The sequence below is a fragment of the Moschus berezovskii genome, chromosome 7 (genome assembly GCF_049115385.1).
Source record: "Moschus berezovskii isolate FMDL1 chromosome 7, NW_MosBer_1.0, whole genome shotgun sequence".
NCBI classification, from domain to species: Eukaryota; Metazoa; Chordata; class Mammalia; order Artiodactyla; family Moschidae; genus Moschus; species Moschus berezovskii.
Genome location: NC_142466.1, coordinates 91,783,306 through 91,805,434, shown reverse-complemented (window position 1 = coordinate 91,805,434; position 22,129 = coordinate 91,783,306). Strand labels below are relative to the sequence as shown.

The 22,129-nt window shown below is 46.4% G+C and overlaps 1 protein-coding gene across 2 annotated transcripts in view; it reads left to right on the top strand.

Moving 5' to 3' along the window:
- The first annotated feature begins 12,390 nt into the window (after window positions 1-12,390).
- BICD2 (BICD cargo adaptor 2) overlaps window positions 12,391-22,129 on the top strand; it is a 58,085-nt gene continuing 48,346 nt past the window's right edge. For both annotated transcript variants that reach the window (XM_055427472.2, XM_055427471.2), the window contains exon 1: window positions 12,391-12,778. In XM_055427472.2, coding sequence (XP_055283447.2) covers window positions 12,539-12,778 — 240 coding nt within the window. In that variant the 5' untranslated portion in view covers window positions 12,391-12,538. The remainder of the gene's footprint in view (window positions 12,779-22,129) is intronic.

The following is a 22,129-nucleotide window of genomic DNA, read 5'->3' as shown; positions in this document are numbered from 1 at the left end:
ACACGTTCACTGAATGTGAACTACACACCGTGTACAAAGTAAATGAAATCTTGCTCTCCCTTCAGAAGATTTACTGACTAAAACACTGTATTTATAGAACAGAACCTATTTTCTTAGTGAATCTGAGAAAGAACTCTAATAAGCTCATTTATTTTATAATCATTCAATGGAGGATTTGTAGACTCCATAATAACAAATCTACCAATTGGAACTAAGTGGGGGGAAAAAAGCAGAGTATAAAATCTGAATTCCTTGATGACTTTAACTCTTAGGGATGTATTAAAAAAAATCCTGCTTCATTATGTGTCAGAAAAAGCCTAAACTCCTAAAGTTCTTACATCTGAATTTGGGGAGATAGCACCCCCATGAGGGGCAGTCCTCCAGGTTTTACTTACAATACCTGGCCATTCAGATGGCACTGATAAGACTAGTCATACTACCAAATTAAAGACTATTTTTCTGCTAAGATCTGTCAACAGCTCTTATTAAACAAAACATCCAGCATCTGAACTAAAGTTTGTTTTTGGCCCATGCTGTACATTATTATTTTTATCAATATTCAGCAATATTCATCTTGAGAGTTCCTTCCCAATTAGAAACTTTACTCTTTTCTCTACTACTCAAAATCTAGGCAGAAAAGATAACTTGCAAAATGAAAGATCTAAGTAGACGGAAGAGAGACAGGGGAAAAGGAAGGGGAGAGGAGGAAGAGAAAGAGAGAACCACCATCCTAGGATGATCTGACCAGGCCTTTTCCTTTATTTTTGTTTCCTTATAATTTCTGTGGTCTCCAAAAGTGAGTCATACTTCAGCCATACATATTAAAACCCACACAAAGACAGGACATTTTAGCTTGAAAGTAAACATGTGGTTTGGAGTTTTAAAGTAAAACAGAACCAAGTCATATTTTCTCCCTTTGTGATCCACTTCAAAGCTTCTGTGTGAGGTCAGGTCATAGGAAACCAATTTTAATTATCAGAATGTTAGAGAAATAGAAGTAAGTTAAATGTGTGCATCTCAGAAAGAAGATGTACATTACCACAGAATTCATTTATAATTCTTTTATGAAAGTGAGACATTGAAAATGGGATATATTAATCTGTACAAAGATTATTCAACCTGTGAATTCTCACAACTTATCTCCTATACGAAGGAATATAAAATCCTAATTAGATACTCTCTTCCTACTGTTTTTAGGCACTTATACAAAAATACTAAAGCTGTCAGATTTTTTAAATAGAAAATTATTTTTAAAGTATGCTTAGCAGCTATTCTCTGAAAACACGTTTAAAAGTAGAAATTGAAAACTTTTGAAAAACAATATAGAAATTAAAGCTAAAATTGTTTAAATAATTATTTCTGCTTCTAAGATGGAGTAACACAGAACCAGATGAAGTACATGAAACAATTGTTTTCTAATATTAGCTCTCAGAGGTGAAGGCCAGTGACCCCTGCGAGAGGAGAGGCACATTAGCAGAGAGCTATCACTGTCCCCAACTCACCACCTGGAGAGATCATCCAGGGTGCAGTGGGAAGAGGTGACTGCAGGGGGAACAGGTGGTCCAGGCAAGTTGAGGAGAAGGAACTGAGAGTCGGAAGAGAACCAAGTCACTAGAGTTCACAGAGCAGAGGCTGGAGAGAACTGCATGGAGAAAGAGCATTTCAGAAGGTCCCCTCAGAGTATTGAGCATCAAGCAGTGTGTGAGTCTGGAGGTGCCACTCGAGGATAGGGAAAGAACCACCAGTGAGAAGAAAGAGAACAATCACCAGATCTTTGCAAGGCTGGGACTATCTCCTGCCCTACCAGTCAAGACAAAACATTGCAATACTCAGGTCATCAGAGAGAGTACTCAGGAGGGTATTTCCTCAGCAGTATAGTGGAATCAGCCATAGAACAAAGGTTGCTCTGATTGCTACCAAATGCAAGTTCTTGTGCCTTACAGTGAGGCCAAACAAGCCACAACATTGGTGTTTAGAGCAGGGAAAACTTTATTGCAAGGCCAAGCAAGGAGAATGGGTGGCTAATGCTCAAAATCCCTGAACTCTTTGATGGTTTTCAGGAAGAAGTTTTATAGGCAAAATTTGGGGTGAGGGTTGCAGGGTGTGGGACTTTCTTCTGATTGGTTGGTGGTGAGGTAACAGGGCAGTGTTTCAGGAATCTTGTGTTTAGCCTGACGTTATCATGCTCAGTTTTCATTCCAATCCCAAAGAAAGGCAATGCCAAAGAATGTTCAAACTACTGCACAACTGCACTCATCTCACATGCTAGCAAAGTAATGCTCAAAATTCTCCAAGCCAGGCTTCAACAGTACATGAACCGTGAACTTCCAGATGTTCAAGCTGGATTTAGAAAAGGCAGAGGAACCAGAGATCAAATTGCCAATATCCATTGGATCATTGAAAAAGCAAGAGAATTCAAGAAAAACATCTACTTCTGCTTTAATGGTTACACCAAAGCCTTTGACTGTGTGGATCACAACAAACTGTGGAAAATTCTGAAAGAGATGGGAATACCAGACCACCTTACCTGCCTCCTGAGAAATCTGTATGTAGGTCAAGAAGCAACAGTTAGAAACAGACATGGAACAACAGACTGGTTCAAAATTGGGAAAGGAGTATATCAAGGTTGTATATTGTCACCCTGCATATGCAGAGTACATCATGAGAAACGCTGGGCTGGATGAAGCACAGGCTGGAATCAAGATTGCCAGGAGAAATACCAATAACTTCAGATATGCAGATGAGACCACCCTTATGGCAGAAAGTGAAGAGGAACTGAAGAACCTCTCAATGAAAGTGAAAGAGGAGAGTAGAAAAGCTGGCTTAAAACTCAACATTCAAAACACTAAGATCATGGCATCTCGTCCCATCACTTCATGGCAAATAGATGGGGAAACAGTGGAAACAGTGGCTGACTTTATTTTGGGGGGCTCCAAAATCACTGTAGATGGTGACTGCAGCCATGAAATTGAAAGACACTTGCTCCTTGGAAGAAAGGTTACGACCAACTTAGACAACATATTAAAAAGCAGAGACATTACTTTGCCGACAAGAGTCCGTCTAGTCAAAGCTACAGTTTTTCCTGTAGTCATGTATGGATGTAAAAGTTGGACTATAAAGAAAGCTGAGCCCCGAAGAATTTATGCTTTTGAACTGTGGTGTTGGGGGAGACTCCTGAGAGTCCCTTGGACTGCAAGGAGATCAAACCAGTCAATCATAAAGGAAATCAGTCCTGAATATTCATTGGAAGAACTGATGCTGAAGCTGAAACTCCAATACTTTGGCCACCTGATGTGAAGAAATGACTCACTGGAAAAGACCCTGATGCTGGGAAAGATGGAAGGCAGGAGGAGAAGGGGATCACAGAGGATGAAACGGTTGGATGGCATCACCAACTCTATGGACATGAGTTTGAGCAAGCTCAGGGAATTTTTGATGGACAGGGAAGGCTGGCATGTTGCAGTCGCAGCAACTGAACTGAACTACAATGCTCCACCTGGGTGGGGGCCTTACTTCTTCTGAACTCAAAGATATTATTATGTATATTCATTGAGAGGAACCAGAACCCTGCCCCAAGGCTACACTATTGATTCTTGACTGCTCTGCCTTTCTTTCTGCATTATCTCCTTTGCCCGATTAGCTTTGAATCTATTTGAATCTGCTCTTTAGAATTCATGGAAGGAAAGAAGGCTGAAGCCTTTTTTAATCAAATAAGAAATGGGGGACACATAAGGTATTTGTACCAGGGAGAGTCCCACATGGTCTTGCTCCATTTCATGGTCCTACATAACACCTCTCAAAAGCAAGACTTGAAAGATCTGTTTCCAAGTAATTTAGCGATATGCCCAAACAGTTGTTCAGTTCAGTCGCTCAGTTGTGTCTGACTCTTTGTGACCCCATGGACTGCAGCAGGCCAGGCCTCCCTGTCCATCACCAATTCCCAGAGTCCACCCAAACTCATGTCCATTGAGTCGGTGATGCCATCCAACCATCTCATCCTCTGTCATTCCCTTTTCCTCCTGCCTTCAATCATTCCCAGCATTAAGGTCTTTTCAAATGAGTCAGTTCTTTGCATCAGGTGGCCAAAGTATTGGAGTTTCAGCTTTAACATCAGTCCTTTCAATGAATACTCAGGACTGATTTCCTTTAGGATGGACTGGTTGGATCTCCCTGCAGTCCAAGGGACTTACTAATGTTCACAGGAATCCAAATTAGCCAGCACCCAAAAGGTAAAACTTGGAGTGTCTGGCAGGCAAAATGTTAGGAAAATCTGACCCATAATGAGAAGAAAAAAATCAACTAATAAAAATTAACCCAGAAATGATACAGTCATTAGGATTATCAGATAAGGAAATTGGAATAATTATCACAGCTGTATTTCATGTTCACTGTTCAAGAAAGATTGCACAGGTTATTAGGGACAAGGAAAATATGAAAAATCAAGCTATCTGAAATGCAAACACAATTTCTGATATTAAAAATACTGGATGAGATTAATAGCAGATTAGACAATGAAGAAGAAAAGATGGGTCAACTTGAAGGAACAGCAACAAACTATCCAAAGTGAAACACAAAGAAAAAAGATTGAAAAAATTAGTGAATCACCAGTGAGCTGTGGGACAAATTCAGTCAGACTAAAACACATGTTATTGGAATCCCTGTGGGAGAAAGACAGAAGGGGAACATTATTGAAGAAATAACGTCCCCCAATTGCCCAAATCCTGATAAAAAAAATCTAAACCAGTAGTGCTCAGCTGGGGATGATACTGCCCTTAAGGAAATAAGGCAATGTCTGGAGTCATTTTGCTTGTCACAAGAGGAGCGTTATACTGGAATCCTGTGGGTAGAAGCCAGAAATACTGCTCAACATCCTATATGCATACCCAGCCTCCACCAAACCCCATAGTCCTGAGACTGAGAAACTCAGCTCTAAACATGCTGGTCCAAGAAGCCAAATCAGCCCCAAGCACAAAGATAGAAAAAGAGCGAGAAGGAAAAAACAGCACCAAGGCATGTCATAATTGGATTGCCTTAATCCAAAAAAAGTAGCCAGAACAAAAAGGCATGTTATGTCACAACAACAATGATGAGAACGATAACAAACTTCTCTTTAGGAGCAGTGTAAGCCAGAAAGTAGTGCAATGACATTTTTAAAGGACTGGGGTCTAAGTGTGGGGCTGTAAACCTACATATACAGAAATGTAGTTAGAAAATTTTTAGAAAACTAAGGCAAAACAAAGACTTTCTCATAGTGAAGTGAAGAATTCACCTTCAGTAGATTTGTAGTATAGGACATATTTTTTAAAGTTCCTCAGGAATAAAAAATTATACCAGGTTGAAATCTGCAAGGAGAAATAGACAAATCACAAGAGATTCCAACACTCCTCTGAACAACTGAAAGAATGAGTAGGCAGAAAAATCGGGAAAGACAGAGAAGACTTGAACAAGACTTGAACAATATTATCAATGACCTAATTGCTATTAAGAAAATACTCCACCCAAGAAGTGCAGAATATGTATTTTTTTCAAGTGCACATGGAATGATTACCAAGACAGACCATATCTGGGCTATAAAACAATTTAAATAATACAAAGTATATACTCTGACTACAACAGAATTACATTAGAAATAAATATTAGAAAGATATCTAAAAAGAAAACCACCAAATACTTTTGAAACAATGCAGTACCTGAAACAAGAGAGAAGAGAGCTGGGTACAGCCTTCAAAAGAATGACACAGGGACTTCCCTGTTTGTCCAGTGGTTAAGAATCCGCCTTCCAATGCAGGGGACATGGGCCTGATCCGTGGTCAGGGAACTCAGATCCCACATGTCATGGGGCAACTAAGTCCACGCCACAACTAGAGAAACTTATGTGCCACAACTAGAGATGCCCACAAACCACAAGAGAGCCTGCATGCTGCGATGAAAATCCTGTATGCCACAACTGAGACCCAGTGCAGCCAAATAAATAAATATTTTTTAAAAAATTAAAAGAATGCCATAGCCTGAGGGTACAACATAAACTGATTAGAACCAAAAGGTCCAAGATGGCGAACAAGTTGAATTCCACTAGACCTTGAGGTTCATTATATACTCATTGTGTCCACTTTAAAAATAATCACAACCTAAAAGCTGAGACACGCTTTATTTGGTGAGAATTTTTAGGACTTCAGGCCTGGGAAACAGCATTTCAAGTAACCCTGGGAGAACTGCTCCGAGGAGGTAGGGGTGGGGGGGCGTTGAGGAGCAGGGAGTCAGGTTATTTAGAAGTTTGCAACAGAGGACAGGCAGTCTGAACGTGGAAAGTATTTTTCTGAATTAAAGAAAACCAGATATCTCAAGTTAAGGAATTTAGCACTTTTCTATGAAGAATTGATGCTTTTGAACTGTGGTGCTGGAGAAGACTCTTGAGAGTCCCTTGGACTGCAAGGAGATCCAACCAGTCCATTCTAAAGGAGATCAATCCTGGTGTTCATTGGAAGGACTGATGCTAAAGCTGAAACTCCAATAGTTTGGCCACCTCATGCGAAGAGTTGACTCACTGGAAAAGACTCTGATGCTAGGAGGGATTGGGGGCAGGAGGAGAAGGCGACGACAGAGAATGAGACGGCTGGATGGCATCACCGACTCTATGGACATGAGTTTCAGTGAACTCTGGGAGTTGGTGATGGACAGGGAGGCCTGGTATGCTGTGATTCATGGGGTCGCAGAGTCGGACACAACTGAGTGACTGAATTGAACTGAACTGATGTGGGGGAAGATCCAAGAGTCTGGGCTCACTGAAATCATTCCTTTCATGTGCATCTAAGCTATCTGGGGCCAGTATCCAGGGTTTTTTCAGTCTAAGTTTCTCTGTGCTTATAGTAGGGAGTGCTGCAGTCACAAGTATTGTTCTCTTTCCTGAGTGCCCTCAGGGATCAGAAGTTCACATTTGGAGGGCTCAACATCTTTCTTTACGGATACGGCAGGAAATACTCCTTCTCTCCAAAATTCCTGCAGATGGTGACTGCAGCCATGAAATTAAAAGACGCTTACTCCTTGGAAGAAAAGTTATGACCAACATAGACAGCACATTAAAAAGCAGAGACATTACTTTGCCAACCAAGTTCCATCTAGTCAAGGCTGTGGTTTTGCCAGTAGTCATGTATGGATGTGAGAGTTGGACTATAAAGAAAGCTGAGTGCCAAAGACTTGATGCTTTTGAACTGTGGTGTTGGGAGAAGACTCTTGAGAGTTCCCTGGACTGCAAGGAGATCCAACCAGTCCATCCTAAAGGATATCAATCCTGAATATTCATTGGAAGGACTGATGTTGAAGCTGAAACTCCACAATGCTTTGGCCACCTGATGTGAAGAACTGACTCATTTGAAAAGACCCTGATGCTAGGAAAGATTGAATGCGGGAGGAGAAGGGGACGACAGAGGATGAGATGGTTGGATGGAATCACCGACTCAACGGACATGAGTTTGAGTAAACTCCGGGAGTTGGTGATGGACAGGGAAGCCTGGTGTGCTGCAGTCCATGGGGGTCGCAAAGTTCGACACGACTGAGCAACTGAACTGACTCCATCTCTCAACTGTAATACATCAGCAAGGTAAAGAACACACACAAAAGCACTATGACAGTTACAAGGCTGACCAGAAAGTTAAAAATAAGTGTCAAGGCCCCAAACCTGGAAATACCCACCCTTTCCCCAAAATAGCTGTAATACTCTTCCCACTTATTAGCTTATGAATTTACCTACCCCTACAAAAACCGACAACCCCCGTACCCTGGTGCCACTCTTGCCTTCCGAGATGGCCCACACTCTGTCTCTGGAGTGTATTTCTCCCTAAATAAAACCACTTCTTATCTATTACTTTGTCTCTCACTGAATTCTTTCTGTGATAAGATGTCAGGAACCTGAACTTCATTAAGTCCTGTGCGTGATATCAATTAAAAAACCGTGGGTTCAAGTCCCAATCTGAGTCCCATGATTTACTGACCCCATGGGGCTCCTGGGCACAGAACATTTTGACTCCTCCACTTCTTGTAGGGAACAGACCTTCCCTCAGATTTGAACAACTGCTAACCAGGGAAAGGAGGAGATGCAGAGATGAGACAGAAGCAGCCAAGAAACAACAGTGCAGCCTTGAGCAGGTTTCTTGTTCTACCTCAAGGTAGATACACATAAAAATATATTTGAGTTCTTTGCAGAACTAAAACCTCCAACAAGTAGAAGATGTTAGCATTCCAGAGGAGACCACCTGAGGCCAGATGAAAGAAACCAGAGAAGCTCATCAAGAGATTCATGTTAGTGCTCAGAGAGGGAGCAGTTAGGAAGGCAGGAGGCCAAGGCAAGTTCTGGGTCTGTCATTTGCCTGCTGCTGCTAGGTCGCTTCAGTCGTGTCCGACTCTATGTGACCCCATAGACGACAGCCCACAAGGCTCCGCCATCCCTGGGATTCTCCAGGCAAGAACACTGGAGTGGGTTGCCATTTCCTTCTTCATTTGCCTGCTGCTGCTGCTGCTGCTGCTAAGTCGCTTCAGTCGTGTCCGACTCTGTGCGACCCAATAGACGGCAGCCAACCAGGCTCCGCCGTCCCTGGGATTCTCCAGGCAAGAACACTGGAGTGGGTTGCCATTTCCTTCTCCACTTCATTTGCCTAGAGACTGACAAATCAGATGAAGGGTGTAAAAAGTCAAAGGTGACACTGAGGGTTTTATCCTGAGCTTCCTTTCTCATTTGTACAACACACAGCATAATCCCCACACCCTGGGGTGTTGGGAACCTTCAGAGAGATAATGGAGGTAAAGTATCTGGCAATGTTGGAGACCCAGTTGGAGCCCAACAAGCAGTGGCCCCGCCTCTCTTATCTTTGCCAACCCCTTATTCCACCAGCCAGACTGGCCACTTCCTGTGCACTTTCTGGGTTTCTCCACTTGGGTGTCACCTCCGCAGGGAATCTTCTCCTGATGCCTATCTCCCCAATATTGTTACATATCATGACTCTTCCAGGGACAGGCACTCCGTCCCCAATACCTGTAAGAGTCTTCGCCTGTCCCCTTCTATTGCCACCCTAAGTTTTGTTGTCAATGCCCACACCAGATTCCCACCTTTTATTCTTTCCCTCCCTCAGGCCAGCCTCATATGAAGGTGTGGAGTTGGGTAGCAGTTTGGAGTTTGGACAGCTTCGGTCAAAAGGGACCATCAATTCTCAGAGTATCAGTCTTTCATCTTAATGTTAATCTCACTCAAACAAGGCTTGTTCCCCCTCACTTCTCTTCCCAATCATCTCTCCCACTTAGACTGAATGGTGAGCACAGGCCTTAGGGCTTTTCAGGACTTGGGACTTAGTGCTAAGACCAGGGCAGACTGGCTGTTTGGGCATCATACTCCTAATGTGGTTGAATGCCCCTAAAAGTAATTTTTTAATTTCACAAGTAAAATTATGACATATTCTCCTCAGACAAATAAACCATTAAACCACTAAAAGGAATCAGGGCTCCTTAGAGAAATGGCTGATTCCAGGTCTGGGACACAGAGTATAAGATGATCCTGAAACAACTTTGCTATAATCAAAGATAATTCTCAAAAATCATGACATGTTGAAAGGACACAGACTCAGCTGAGCAGCTGCCACTAGCCAGATCTGCCACATCTGAGCATCTAAGTGAATATGGAGAATAATGGATTATAACTCATTAAGTAAAATGAGAATCCACAGATTCATACCACTAACAAACGAAATATCTTCTCTAAAGTACAAAGTTAGTAAGTGGAACAGGAATGAGGGAAATAGAGTAGTCTGGTTAATAATCCAATTTCTTTAGGCAAGAAATATCAATGAAAACTAGTCAGCTAAAAAAGTTTGAGGAGCTCATATAAGTCAATATAAAAAAAAATATGATTAAAAAATGGGCTGGAAACCTGAACAGACATTTTTCCAAGAAAGACATGTGGATGGCTAATAGGCACATGAAAAGATGCTCAACACTGTTATTAGAGAAATGCAAATCAAAACCATAATAAGCTATCATCTCACCCCTGTAAGAATGGGCTTCCCAGGTGGCACTGGTGGTAAAGAACCCACCTGCCAATATAGGAGACATAAGAAATGTAGGTTTAGATCCCTGGGTTAGGAAGATCCCCTGGAGGCAACCCACTCCAGTATTCTTGCCTGGAGAATCCCATGGACAGAGAAGCCTGGCAGGCTACAGTCCACAGGGTTGCAAAGAGTCTCTATCATCAAGACTACAAACAACAAATGTTGGTGAGTATACAGAGAAACGGAGAAGGCAATGGCAAGCCACTCCAGTACTCTTGCCTAGAAAATCCCATGGATGGAGGAGCCTGGTAGGCTGCAGTCCATGGGGTCGCTAAGGGTCGGACACGACTGAGCAACTTCACTTTCACACATTGGAGAAGGAAATGGCAACCCACTCCAGTGTTCTTGCCTGGAGAATCCCAGGGATGGGGGAGCCTGGTGGGCTTCCGTCTACGGTGTCACACAGAGTCGGACACGACTGAAGGGAACTCTTGTAAACTGTTGGTGGGAATGTAAATTGGTGCAGCCACTGTGGGAAAACAGTATGGAGGTTCTTCAAAAAACCAAAAAATAAAAAGAACTAGTACATGATCCATTAATTCCACTCCTGGTTTTATATCCGAAGAAAGTAAAAACACCAATTCAAAAAGATACAATTCGCCCCAATGTTCATGGTGCTGCTGCTGCTGTTGCTAAGTTGCTTCAGTCGTGTCTGACTCTGTGCGACCCCACAGACGGCATCCCACAAGGCTCCTCTGCCCCTAGGATTCTCCAGGCAAGAATACTGGAGTGGGTTGCCATTTCCTCCTACAATGCATGCATGCGTTTTAAGTCGCTTCAGTCCTATCCGACTCTGTGCGACCCCATGAACAGCAGCCCACCAGGGTCCTCTGTGCACGGAATTCTCTAGGCAAGAGTACTGTAGTGGGGTTGCCATTTCCTTCTCCACCCAATGTTCATAGCAGCATTATTTACAGTAGCCGAGATATGGAAACAGCCTAAATGTCTAACAACAGATAAATGGATAAAAACTATGTGGTATGAAATAGTACTGTCATAAAAAAAAATTAAATTTTGCCACCTGCAACAACATGGAAGACCTATAAGATATTATGCTAAGTGAAATGACACAAAGAAAGACAAATACTGTATGTTATAACTTTTATGTGGAAACTAAAAAATAAAACAAACTAGTGAATATAACAACAACAAAGTAAACACTCACAGATAAAGAGAACAAACGTCGTTACTAGTGGGGAGAAGGAAATGGGGAGGGGCAGGATGGGGGTAAGGGACAAGAGATACAAACCACTATGTATAAAATAAAGCTACAATATATTGTAGCGCACAAGGAATATAGTCAATATTGTATAACTATAAATGGAGTATAATTTTTAAAAATTGTTAATCACTATTTTGTACACCTGAAACATAAATCAAAACTACCGCAACAAAGTATTAAAAAAGCTTGAGGAGTGATGGAGTATCTGTAAAGTGTAAATTGTCTTCTCATAGGATAGTGATTACAAATGAGTGCCCAGCAGCATCTGGGCGATGGGTTTACGAGCTTCCTGATAGAATTCTTTGAAAATTTAGCACCATCTCGTGATATTCCAGCCAAACCTACTGTAACCCTGGGGGATGCATCCGTGTGTACATCTCTGGCTTGCATGCCTCAGAAAGGTCAAGGTCATGAAGACAAAGCAAAGACAGCTGTCTGCCGTTTGAGTGACCCAGGACCAGGTCCTGGGCTGGAACCATGCTACAAGCGCAGGGACGCTATGCCGGATTCGAGGCCGCGTCCGTGTCGACGGTCCTGAACTGGATCACTGTAGAGCGAATGGAGATGCCTAATTCTTAGGAAACACGCACGCGGCATTTCGTATTTAGCTGGATGGAAGGCACCTAGCGGGTTACAGTCCTCACCGCCAACCGGCCCGCGGCTCCCCCGACGCTCCGGGCGCTCCACCTCTGGTGGTTCATACCAGTGTCCCACTCCACCCATCCCCTCCCCAGCGCAGTGCGTACCCTCCCTAGCGACCCACCTAACCAGCGACCCCCGCCTCCCAGGCCGGGGGGCTGGCACCGGAAAACACGTTTCCGGCTCCGCACCGGCGGACGCGCCGGCCAATTACGGGCGGGAACGGGAGGGCGTGGGTAAATACGGGCCTTTTAGTCGGCGCGGCGACTGGACTACGACCCCCACAATGCCCCGCGCGGCGGCGGCGGCGGCTACGGAATTGGAAGGGGCCGCCCGGAACGGGGCCCGGGCCAATCACGGGCGGGGGAAGACGGGCGCGGGGCACGACCGGCCTTGTAGTTGCCGCAGGCGGGACTATGGCCCCCACAGTGCTCCGCGCGACCGAGAGCTCACTGCGGCTGCGCGGCGGCGACGGCGGCGGCAGCGGTGGCGGCGGCCCGGGTTGCCGTCGGGCGGGGCGGCGACGGACAGGACTCTGGTCTGAGCCTCCGACGGAGCGAGTGGTGCGACTCGGGCCGTGGCCACCATGTCCGCGCCGTCCGAGGAAGAAGAGTACGCGCGGATCGTGATGGAGGCGCAGCCGGAGTGGCTGCGCGCGGAGGTGAAGCGGCTGTCGCACGAGCTGGCCGAGACCACGCGTGAGAAGATCCAGGCGGCCGAGTACGGGCTGGCAGTCCTCGAGGAGAAGCACCAACTGAAACTGCAGTTCGAAGAGCTCGAGGTGGACTACGAGGCCATCCGCGGCGAGATGGAGCAGCTCAAGGAGGTAAGGAGCCAGGGCGGCTGGCGCCACGCCCTCCGCGCCCCCGGCCGTTTCCGACTCCGGACCCGGCTCCCTCATCCCACCGAAATGACCTCCGCGCCGACCCCAGAATCGGCCCTTGACCCGAGCCGAGAAGGCGACCCCCGAGGCAGCCTCCCACCCGGGCCAAACTGACCCCTTAGCACGAGTTAGGTCGACCACCAGCCGACTGCTGACTCCGGGCCGACCAGACCAGCACCGGGGCACCCAGGGTCAGTGTGCTTGGCCGTCCCGGAGGCGGCCCAGCGGTGGATGACGGGCCTTAGGTGCGGTGGGCGATTTGGGTTCTGGAAACCCTGGCCTCCGCGTCAAGGGCTGCGGTGGAGCCTGGTGGTCAGCCTTACTGCTTTTGATGGCAGGTCTCGGGTACGGTGGGGGTAGTGTTCTCTGCAGTGTTTGACTTTCCGGGTAGGGGGGATGGGGACGTGGGATGGATGCAGGTGGCCGGCTGGGAAACACCAGGCGTGTGTTCCCATCATTTCTATGTACATCGTCTCCCGTCTCTGGGCGCAGCTGCCTTCAGCGGTTTCAGCGTCTTATGTGAGCGCCCGGACACCAGGGAAGGTTCAAGTTGGGGACTTGCCTTGCATCACAGCTGGCAGGGGTATCCCACAGGTCTTCCCTATGCTCGGCTCTCTGACCACCCCGCTGGTTACGTCTCTGGAATACAGTGTTTTGTCCATTTCCTGTCCTAGTTGCCCATCCAGGCCCTTTCCCAAAGTTGAGGGACACGTCTGGATTTTTGTCACAGGTGAAGCCTTATGTCTCCTGTGATATTTTTTACTCTGGGATGAATAGGTTGGACCACTCGGCTACCAAGAAATCTTGCAGTTGGTAAAACTGGGCAGTCCTTCCCTGAAGTAGTTCTCTTAGATGATTTTAAACACCTTTTCCTCAGTCCTTCTTGACTCCCCAGCCTTGTTGCAGGGGTGGAGAGGGAGAAGTTGTTTTCTGGGTGGACACTCAGGTTTGGACCCTGGTCTTGCCATTTACTGGTGATGGGGCTATGAGCATGAACCTTCTCCCACAGCACCATCTCACCCAGAAAGGGTTCATCTGAGATATATTTAAAAAGGCTATAAAAGGTGTCAGATATTTAGCCTGTCAGTGTCTGAGATAGTCTTCTCCTTTCCTACTTGATTCTTCCCTCGTCCAGGTGGGCTCTTGGCCTTTGGTCTCAGGATCCACCACATTTACTGCTTCTCCAGCTGCCCACCTCCCAGCTGCCTGCTCCTGGTGGCCTCAGGCAGGTCCCTGGAGTGTTTTGAGCCTCTATGCCTCACTCGGGAGACCAGTCAGGTCCCCTTCTGATAGTGAAGGGAGTTAATGCATGAAGGTACTTAAATCTGTGCTTGGTGGAACAAATGACCTGTTAGTACCTGTGGAAGACAGATAGGATGCCCGAGGAGGATGGTTGTGTAGCTCCTTCAACTCAAGGTCTTTTATGTGTACCTCCTCCAAGCCAGCCTTATCTGGCACTAAATCTACTAGAGGGGTGATAAGTGATCCTTCTTTCAAAAGCTTCATCTTAGTGTGTGGGGTAGGGGAATGTTGGCTTAGGGGCCTTGAGAAAATGAAGTGGGAGCATCTTAGGTTCACCTTCTCTACAGCTCAGAGGGGAGCCTGGCCTTCCCCAACCCCTCCCCTCAGAGTCTATTCAGACGGAAGTCTCAGCAGAAGCTAGAGGAAGGTGCATCAGAGCCTCAGTAGATATTGCCAGAAATCTCACATCAGTTTACTCAAAGTCATGTCAGCCTAGGCTCTTGTTAGCCTCTCTAAATCTTTGTTTTGTTATACTTCAAAGTATTAACTCTTATTTTAAAAAATAAAGACTTAGGGACTTCCTGGTGGTGCAGTGGCTAAGACTCCTCTCAATGCAGGGGGCGTAGGTTCAATCCCTGATCAGGGAACTAGATCCCAAATACTGCCTCAGAGAGACCCAGTGCAGCTAAATAAATAAAAATAATTTGAAAAAAATCAAGATTTAAGGAGACAATATCTATTGGATCTTTTTTAATTTTATTTTTTCCTCCTTTAGAGAGATGATCCATCTTCATTCTTTTTAAATGTTTATTTCTTTAACTAAAGTGGGTTCAGTTACTAACAAATTATGCCTCAGAGGTACCTGTATTCCTGTTTAGCATTTGTAGATAATATTGTCTTGAGGGAGGAAAGCTGACTGGCCTATCCCAGGTGACTGGGTTTGCGACCAGACCTGAAGAGTGTCCTGTGCAGGGCAGTGGTGCTGGGCCTGCAGCCTCATGCGACGAGTTGACTCACTGGAAAAGACTCCGATGCTGTGAGGGATTGGAGGCTGGAGGAGAAGGGGACGATAGAGAATGAGATGGCTGGATGACACCACCGACTCGATGGACATGAGTTTGAGTGAACTCCGGGAGTTGGTGATGGACAGGGAGGCCTGGCGTGCTGTGATTCATGGGGTCGCAAAGAGTCGGACACGACTGAGCGACTGAACTGAAGTGTTTGTATGTTTACGTCCTGCTGACACCATGGTATTAGGGAGGAAGGGTACCAATGGCCCATTTTGCTAGTGATTGAGCCTGGCTTCGTAAGGGCCCTGTCTGTCCCAAGTTATGCTGTGTCCCTTCCCCACCATGGTGGGAAGAGAATCGGATACATTTTGGTCACGCATGTGGTGTTTCCTGTCCTTAGTGGCCATGGAACATCTCGCTCTGTGTCCTCAGCTGCAGGCTGAGGAGGGCAGGGGCGCTGGGTTGACAGTTGCTGCCTTCGGGGCTCAGGTGGGCCCCAGGAGTGGGTAGCTCTCTGGAATGTGAGGGCCGGTAGGGGGGGTCCTAGTGCAGTCTCAGCCCCACCCTCGTTCGGCCTCCAGAGAGAGTGGGAAGACAAGGTCTGGACGTCCTTGCCGGCTTCTGTGCTGCCTCAGGATCTTGGCCGTGCAGTGTACTAACATCCCAGGGAACTCAGGGGTGGAAATTGGTGAGCTGCAACTTGTCATAGGCTGGGACTGGTGCCTGGCACACAGTAAGTGCTTACTCAGTAAGCACACACAGTAAGTGTGTGCTGACTGGTGTCTTCAGCTGCTTCCTTCCCTCTACCTCACCCAAGCCTCGATACCCTCCCTGTCATCACTTTATCTCTACTTCTTGTGTGGTCTGGAGAGGCCCCACTGCATCTCCTAGAGGACAGCCTGAGCCTCTGGCCTGGCTCAGCCTGCACTGCTCCCCTGCTTCCCGATTGCCTTCATGGCCCTCAATGTCCCTGCCTCTTCCCAGTCTTGGATCTTGGAAGTCCTGCCTGCCCTTGAAGGCCTGGATGCTTTTCTAAGCCTCCTCTGGACTTGTCTGAGCCCAGCTCCCAGGTGAGCCCACCTGGGTGTCCTTCTCATCCTGTAGGCTCAGCAGCCGCATGAAGAACTGTGGCCGAGCTGGTGAGAGCAGCTGCTCTGTCCTCTTTGCTTCCTCCTTCCCATCTCTCTTGTTTCATAATTTTCTCTCTCAGAGGATGGGGAAACCAAGATAGGAACGGGTGTGAGTGTCTGAGGAAGGTCCAGTAGCTCAGACCAAGTTGGAAGTGGTCCTTGGGCACTAGGTTCCTGTCCAAGTCTAGAAGTTCCAGCCATGAGCTGGCTCCAGAGGAGGGTGATGTGAGGGCTGCTGCCCAGGCTTCACCCTGTTGATGAGTGACTCTAGCCTCCCTGTGCCCCACCAACTCCTGCAGTCCTCATTCTGACTTTTGGGGTCACTACCCTATTATGTCTGTTGTACTGCTGTGGAAACCAAGGCACCAAGAAGTTGACTTTGACTCAAGACTGTGAGCCCAGGCAGCCTGTCCCCAAGAGAGTGGACACTTGAGGAGGAGGGAAGGTAATGGGAATCCTCTGTGCAAGGTTCAGCCTCCTCAAGTGTTTGTCTTGGGACAGGAAAAGTCCTGATTTGGGCCAAACCCTGTGAGGATCCCACTTATCTGATACTACCCTCGAACTTGGAGCAGAGAGCCACTGGGGATTGGGAGGCTCTGGGAGTCCTAAGGGCCTCTCAGGGCCAGCTGTGTGGTAGTCTGCTGTTAGCATGAAAAAGCCTGACTTGGGATAGAAGTTGAGTTCCAGGAAGTCCTGGAGGTGCTGAGGTGGCCCTGCTCCCAGGGATCTGATTGTTGGGAGAGGCAGCTTCCAGCATCCAAAGGCAGTGACCACATGGCCCACAGTGTCTACATTGCTGGGCACTCCCCACTTTCCTGCCTGTAGAGCTTGTATCTGGTGTGGCATTGTGAAGCAATCTTGAGGGCTCTTCTGCTTTTAAAAACTCCCGAGACTCCCATGTCACCTGTCATTCTGTTTTCCTTCAGGCCATGGCGGGTAAGCAGCTGTGTACCTCAATGTTTTGGGTGTGTGGCTTTGGACAGGTGGATGGACACACTTAGAAGGAGCTTCTTTTCCGTAACTGGTGCAGGAGGGAGGCCGGGCCTGAGAGTGGCACTGCCTGGGCAGGCGAGGAGGTGCTACATGTGCTGTCAAGGGCTGTGGTTTCCACACTCTGGCTCCAAGGGGGCAACTGGACCCTGCCTGGGCCCTCAGGAGCTATGTGGCCCCAGAGGAATGGCTCTGCCCTCAGGCCAGTGTCCCTGGGGCACTTGGGCAGGTAGTGGCTGAGGCTCCTTGTGTTTGAGCAGCTGTCTCAGAGAGAGCTGTGGCAAGGCAGGCACAGACTCCTGCTGGGCCTTCCCCGCTCAGGGAGCCCAACCCCTTCCTGTGAAGTGGGAGATCAATTTACCCTTGTCAGCCTGGGGCAGCCGCTTCTCAGTCAGACTCGCTTCTCCACGTTTGTGCACTGGATAAAGGGCCGGTACACACCTTGAAGGTAAAGAAAGGTTTGGTTTCTTAGTGAAGTGACAGTGGCTAGTGGGCAGAGGCTAGATGAGACCCTCTTGGGCCTCAGGCCCCATATTGTCCGCTGTTTGGAGTGTGGCCCCTTGAGCTATTCCCCAGAGCCACGAGTGCCCAGTGTGGCCTTCTAGCTGCTGTCCTGGGCATCAAACCTTTTGGTTCTGGCTCTGCTCTGCTCAGGGAGGTGGGCTGACAGATGGGGCTGTAGGAGCATGGTGGTTGTCAGGGACACGTGGCTGAACGGACAGTCCACGTCAGGTAGTTGATGACCTTAAGGAGGAGAAGACTGCTTTCTTCTTTAGATTTTCAGTACAGTTCAGTCGCTCAGTCGTGTCCGACTCTTTGCGACCCCATGAATCACAGCATGCCAGGCCTCCCTGTCCATCACCAACTCCCGGAGTTCACTCAAACTCATGTCCATCGAGTCGGTGATGCCATCCAGCCATCTCATTCTCTGTCGTTCCCTTCTCTTCCTGCCCCCAATCCCTAGAGCTTAGTATGTTTTAAAAAGTTACTCATTTACTTTGCTGTTGTTCAGTCCCTCAGTTGTGACTGACTCTTTGTGACACCATGGACTGTAGCATGCCAGGCTTCCCTATCCTTTGCTGTCTCCTGGAGTTTGCTCAAACTCATGTCTGTTGAGTTGGTGATGCCATCCAGCCATCTCATCCTCTGTCTCCCCCTTCTCCTCCTGCCTTCAATTTTTCCAAGCATCAAGGTCTTTTCCAGTGAGTTGGCTCTTCCCATTAGGTGGCCAAAATATTGGAGCTTCAACTTCAGCATTCCTCCTTTCAATGAATATTCAGGGTTGATTTCCTTTAGGATTGACTGGTTTGATCTCCTTGTTGTCCATGCGACTCTCTTAAAGAGTCTTCTCCAGCACCATAATTTGAAAGCATCAGTTCTTCAGTGCTCAGTCTTCATTATGGTCCAACTCTCACATCCGTACATGACTAGTAGAAAAACCATAGCTTTGACTAGATGGACCTTTGTCAGCAAAGTGATGTCTCTGCTTTTTAATATGCTGTCTAGGTTTGTCACAGCTTTTCTTCTAAGGAGCAAGGATCTTCTAATTTCATGGCTGCAGTCACTGTCTGCAGCGATTTTGGAGCCCAAGGAAATAAAGTCTGTCACTGTTTCCATTGTTTCCCCATCTATTTGCCATGAAGTGATGGGACTGGATTCCCTGGTCTTAGTTTTTTGAATGTTGAGTTTTAAGCCAGCTTTTTCAGTCGAAAGCATCAGTTTCACATGATACATCCTCTTTCACTTTCATCAAGATCAAAAAGTAGAAATGAGCATATCTCTGTTGAAATTATGGAATATATATGGAGGACTACTGGGTATTTCTGCTTGCCAGCTTTTTCTTCCTATATGTGTATGTGAGATACATATGGTATTATTAAAAACCAGGAAGTGCTTTGAGCATCTATAACAGTTGTTTTTAAGGCGACACAGGGTTTGCGGTTACTCTCCGAGTTGCAGAAAAGTAGGATTAATTCAACTGGATGAAGATATTGAAGATTTCCATGGGTTTGGAAGCTGCTGTGTACGTCCAGTCTGTTGTATCATGTGAAATAATGGTTGTGGTTTGAGTTTTATGGGTTTGCTTTTTGAAAGCAGTTCCCCTCCGAAAGGGTTTCCATGCACACCCTGAGCAGAGACGTTGGCCTGCATGTTTTCCTACCTGCTTTGGCACCTCCGGCTTTGGCAGTCTCCATTCTGTGCCTCACTTCTTCTGTAAGTATATGGATGTGTTGTGCAGAGAAGATAACTTATTTATTTTAAGTAAAACATAATCACAGATTAATTTTTACACCTCACAGGATTAGCAGTGATTCCTTAATGTTGTCTTTTATCTGGTCAGCGTTTGGATTTCCCTGTTCGGTTCATAGTTGCTTTACAGAATTGTACTGCATTATAAAATCCCTGCACTTTACCTACTCAACACTGCTCCACCCCCCAAAAAGAACCCATGGCAACCATTGATCTGTTACTTTTTCTGTAGTTTTTTTTCCCTTTTCTAGGGTGTCATATAATTAAAATCATACATTGGCTTTTCACATTGGCTTCTTTCACTTAGCGACATGCGTTTAAGATTGATCCATGTGTTTTCATAGCCTGATAGCTCTTTCTATTTAAAAAATCACAGAATTGTTTAGATGTACCATAGTTGGTTTATCCATTCAAACTGGGTATCTTGGTTACTTCCAATTGGGGGTGTTTGCTGACAAAGCTGTTACAAAGCATCCATGTGCAGGTTTTGTGTGGACATAAATTATCAACTCTTTTAGGTTAACACCAAAGAGTATGCAACTTTTTGGATCATAGAGTACGAGTGTGTTTAATTTCGTAAGAAATCGCCTTGCAAATGCTACACTAGTCTGTATTCTTGCCAGTGATGAATGAGAGTTCCTATTCTATCTCCTCACCTGCATTCGGCATTGCCAGTGTTTTGGCTTTTGTCTACTAGAGTAGGTGTATGGGGGCATTTCGTGGTTCTCATTTTCATTTCTCTGCTGACATATGACGTGGAACGTGTTTTCATGTGTTTGCTTGCTGTTTGTGTATCTTCTTTGTTGAGGTGTCTGTTCTGATCCTTTGCTTATTTTAAAATTGAAATATTTGTTTTCGTATTATGGATTTTAAGAGTTCTTTATCTCTTTTGGATACCAGTCCTACTTTTCAAATTTGTCACCTAGTGATTTAACTTTTCATTCCCTTAACAGTGTCTTTCACAGAACAGTTTTTAATTTTAGTGCCATTTTGCTTTCATATTAAGATTGTCATCTCCAAACCTAAGGTCATGTAGATCTTTTCCTATGTTTCTGTCTAGAGGTTTGATAAATATTGCCTTTTATATTTAGATCTTAGATCTCTGGTTCATTTCAGATTGGTTTTTGTGAGAAGTATGTAGTCTATGTCCAGGATTCTTTTTTTTTTGCACATGGATGTACAAGTTCCAACACCATTTGTTGATGAGACTATAGTTTCTTTATGAAGTTGCTTTTGCTTCTTTGTCAAAGATCAGTTGCCTATTATGTGTGTGGGTCTACTCCTGGGAGTTCTGTTCTGTTCTATTGATCTGTGCAATTATCCTTTTTCCAATACTCTACTCTTGATTGTTCATGTTGCTGATTTTATTAGGTTTGTGTCCTTTTTATGTGTTAGTGGCGAATCTTCCCCTTAAGGCCTGTGTTTTTTGTTGTGTGACTCAGCACAACTGAATGGTGTCTGCTGGCCTGGGTCTTCAGCCCTGCGTTGGCAGAGTTGGTTCTGGTCATCATCAATCGATAGTCGTTTTTTTTTTTTAAATCTTGAGGAAAAGTAATAGAGTGCAAATTGTTAAAAACAAAAATCACTAGTGCAGTTGGTTAGATTTTTGATAGAAGATGAGAAGTGAGACTTCTCTGTGTCTTTTTAAGATGGTCCATGGGAACTTTTGTTTGAGCAACTCAATTAGGGTTGTCTTTACTCCTGAGAATCCACCTGGAGAGTTGCTTAACCTACTAGCCTTACGCATTTGAGTCAGGAGTTAGGGGAGAGGTGTGGACTCAGCCACTGCTCCGACCTGGGATTGAGTCCCACTTGGGCATTTACTAGCTGCTTGCCCCACAGGCAGAAGCTGGCTGCCAGGTCCCTCCAGAAGTGGGACAGACGTGTTCCTTTCTGGGCTTCAGATGCCTTCTCTGTTATTTCGGGTGCTCAGCACCTGTGTAAGCCCCTTTCCAGCCTGCCAGGCCTCTAGGTCTGACCCTTCCTGTGGCACTAGGGCCAAACTCCACCCTTTTCCCCACGCCCGCTCCCCCTCTTCACCATCTTTAGCACAGGTCTTCGGGACCCATGATAGATTTATGGTTGGTGTGGGTGGTGCTCCACATGCCAGGCTGCCAAGTCTACATCTCCCACAGACTCTTACTGCCAGGCACAGCTCTCTTCCCTCCTGTCCTCTCAGCATCAGTCTCACCTCCACTGTGGGATGCCCCTTTGTGCCTGTGTCGGTTGAAGTCTGGATCACATCTCTGTTTTCAGGACCCACAGAAGGCTGTGAGGCTTTGGAGAAGGGAGCGTGCCTGGGCCAAAGGCCCAAGGCGGAGGGTCAGGGCCTGACATGGCACTTTCTTTGGCCGCGGTTTGCACAGTGGCTGCTGCAACCTGAAACAATGTTGGTGCTGTTGTGACTGGGCTGAGAAATGGCCCCAGGTAATCTACTGGATGGTGTCCAGGATGAGTCACTTGTGTTAGGCAGTGGGCTCTCGTGCCTGAGCTACGATGAAGTGAACTGTGTGTGCATGTATGTGCATGTGTTCACGTGTGTTTGTGTGTGTGTGTGCGTGTCACAGCACAGGAAGGATCTCTGCAGCCTCACTCTTTGGGTGACCTCGATATGTGGAGGGTGGTGGGGCAAGGCTGAGGGGAAGGATACCTGGCTTCAGTACAGGGTCTCA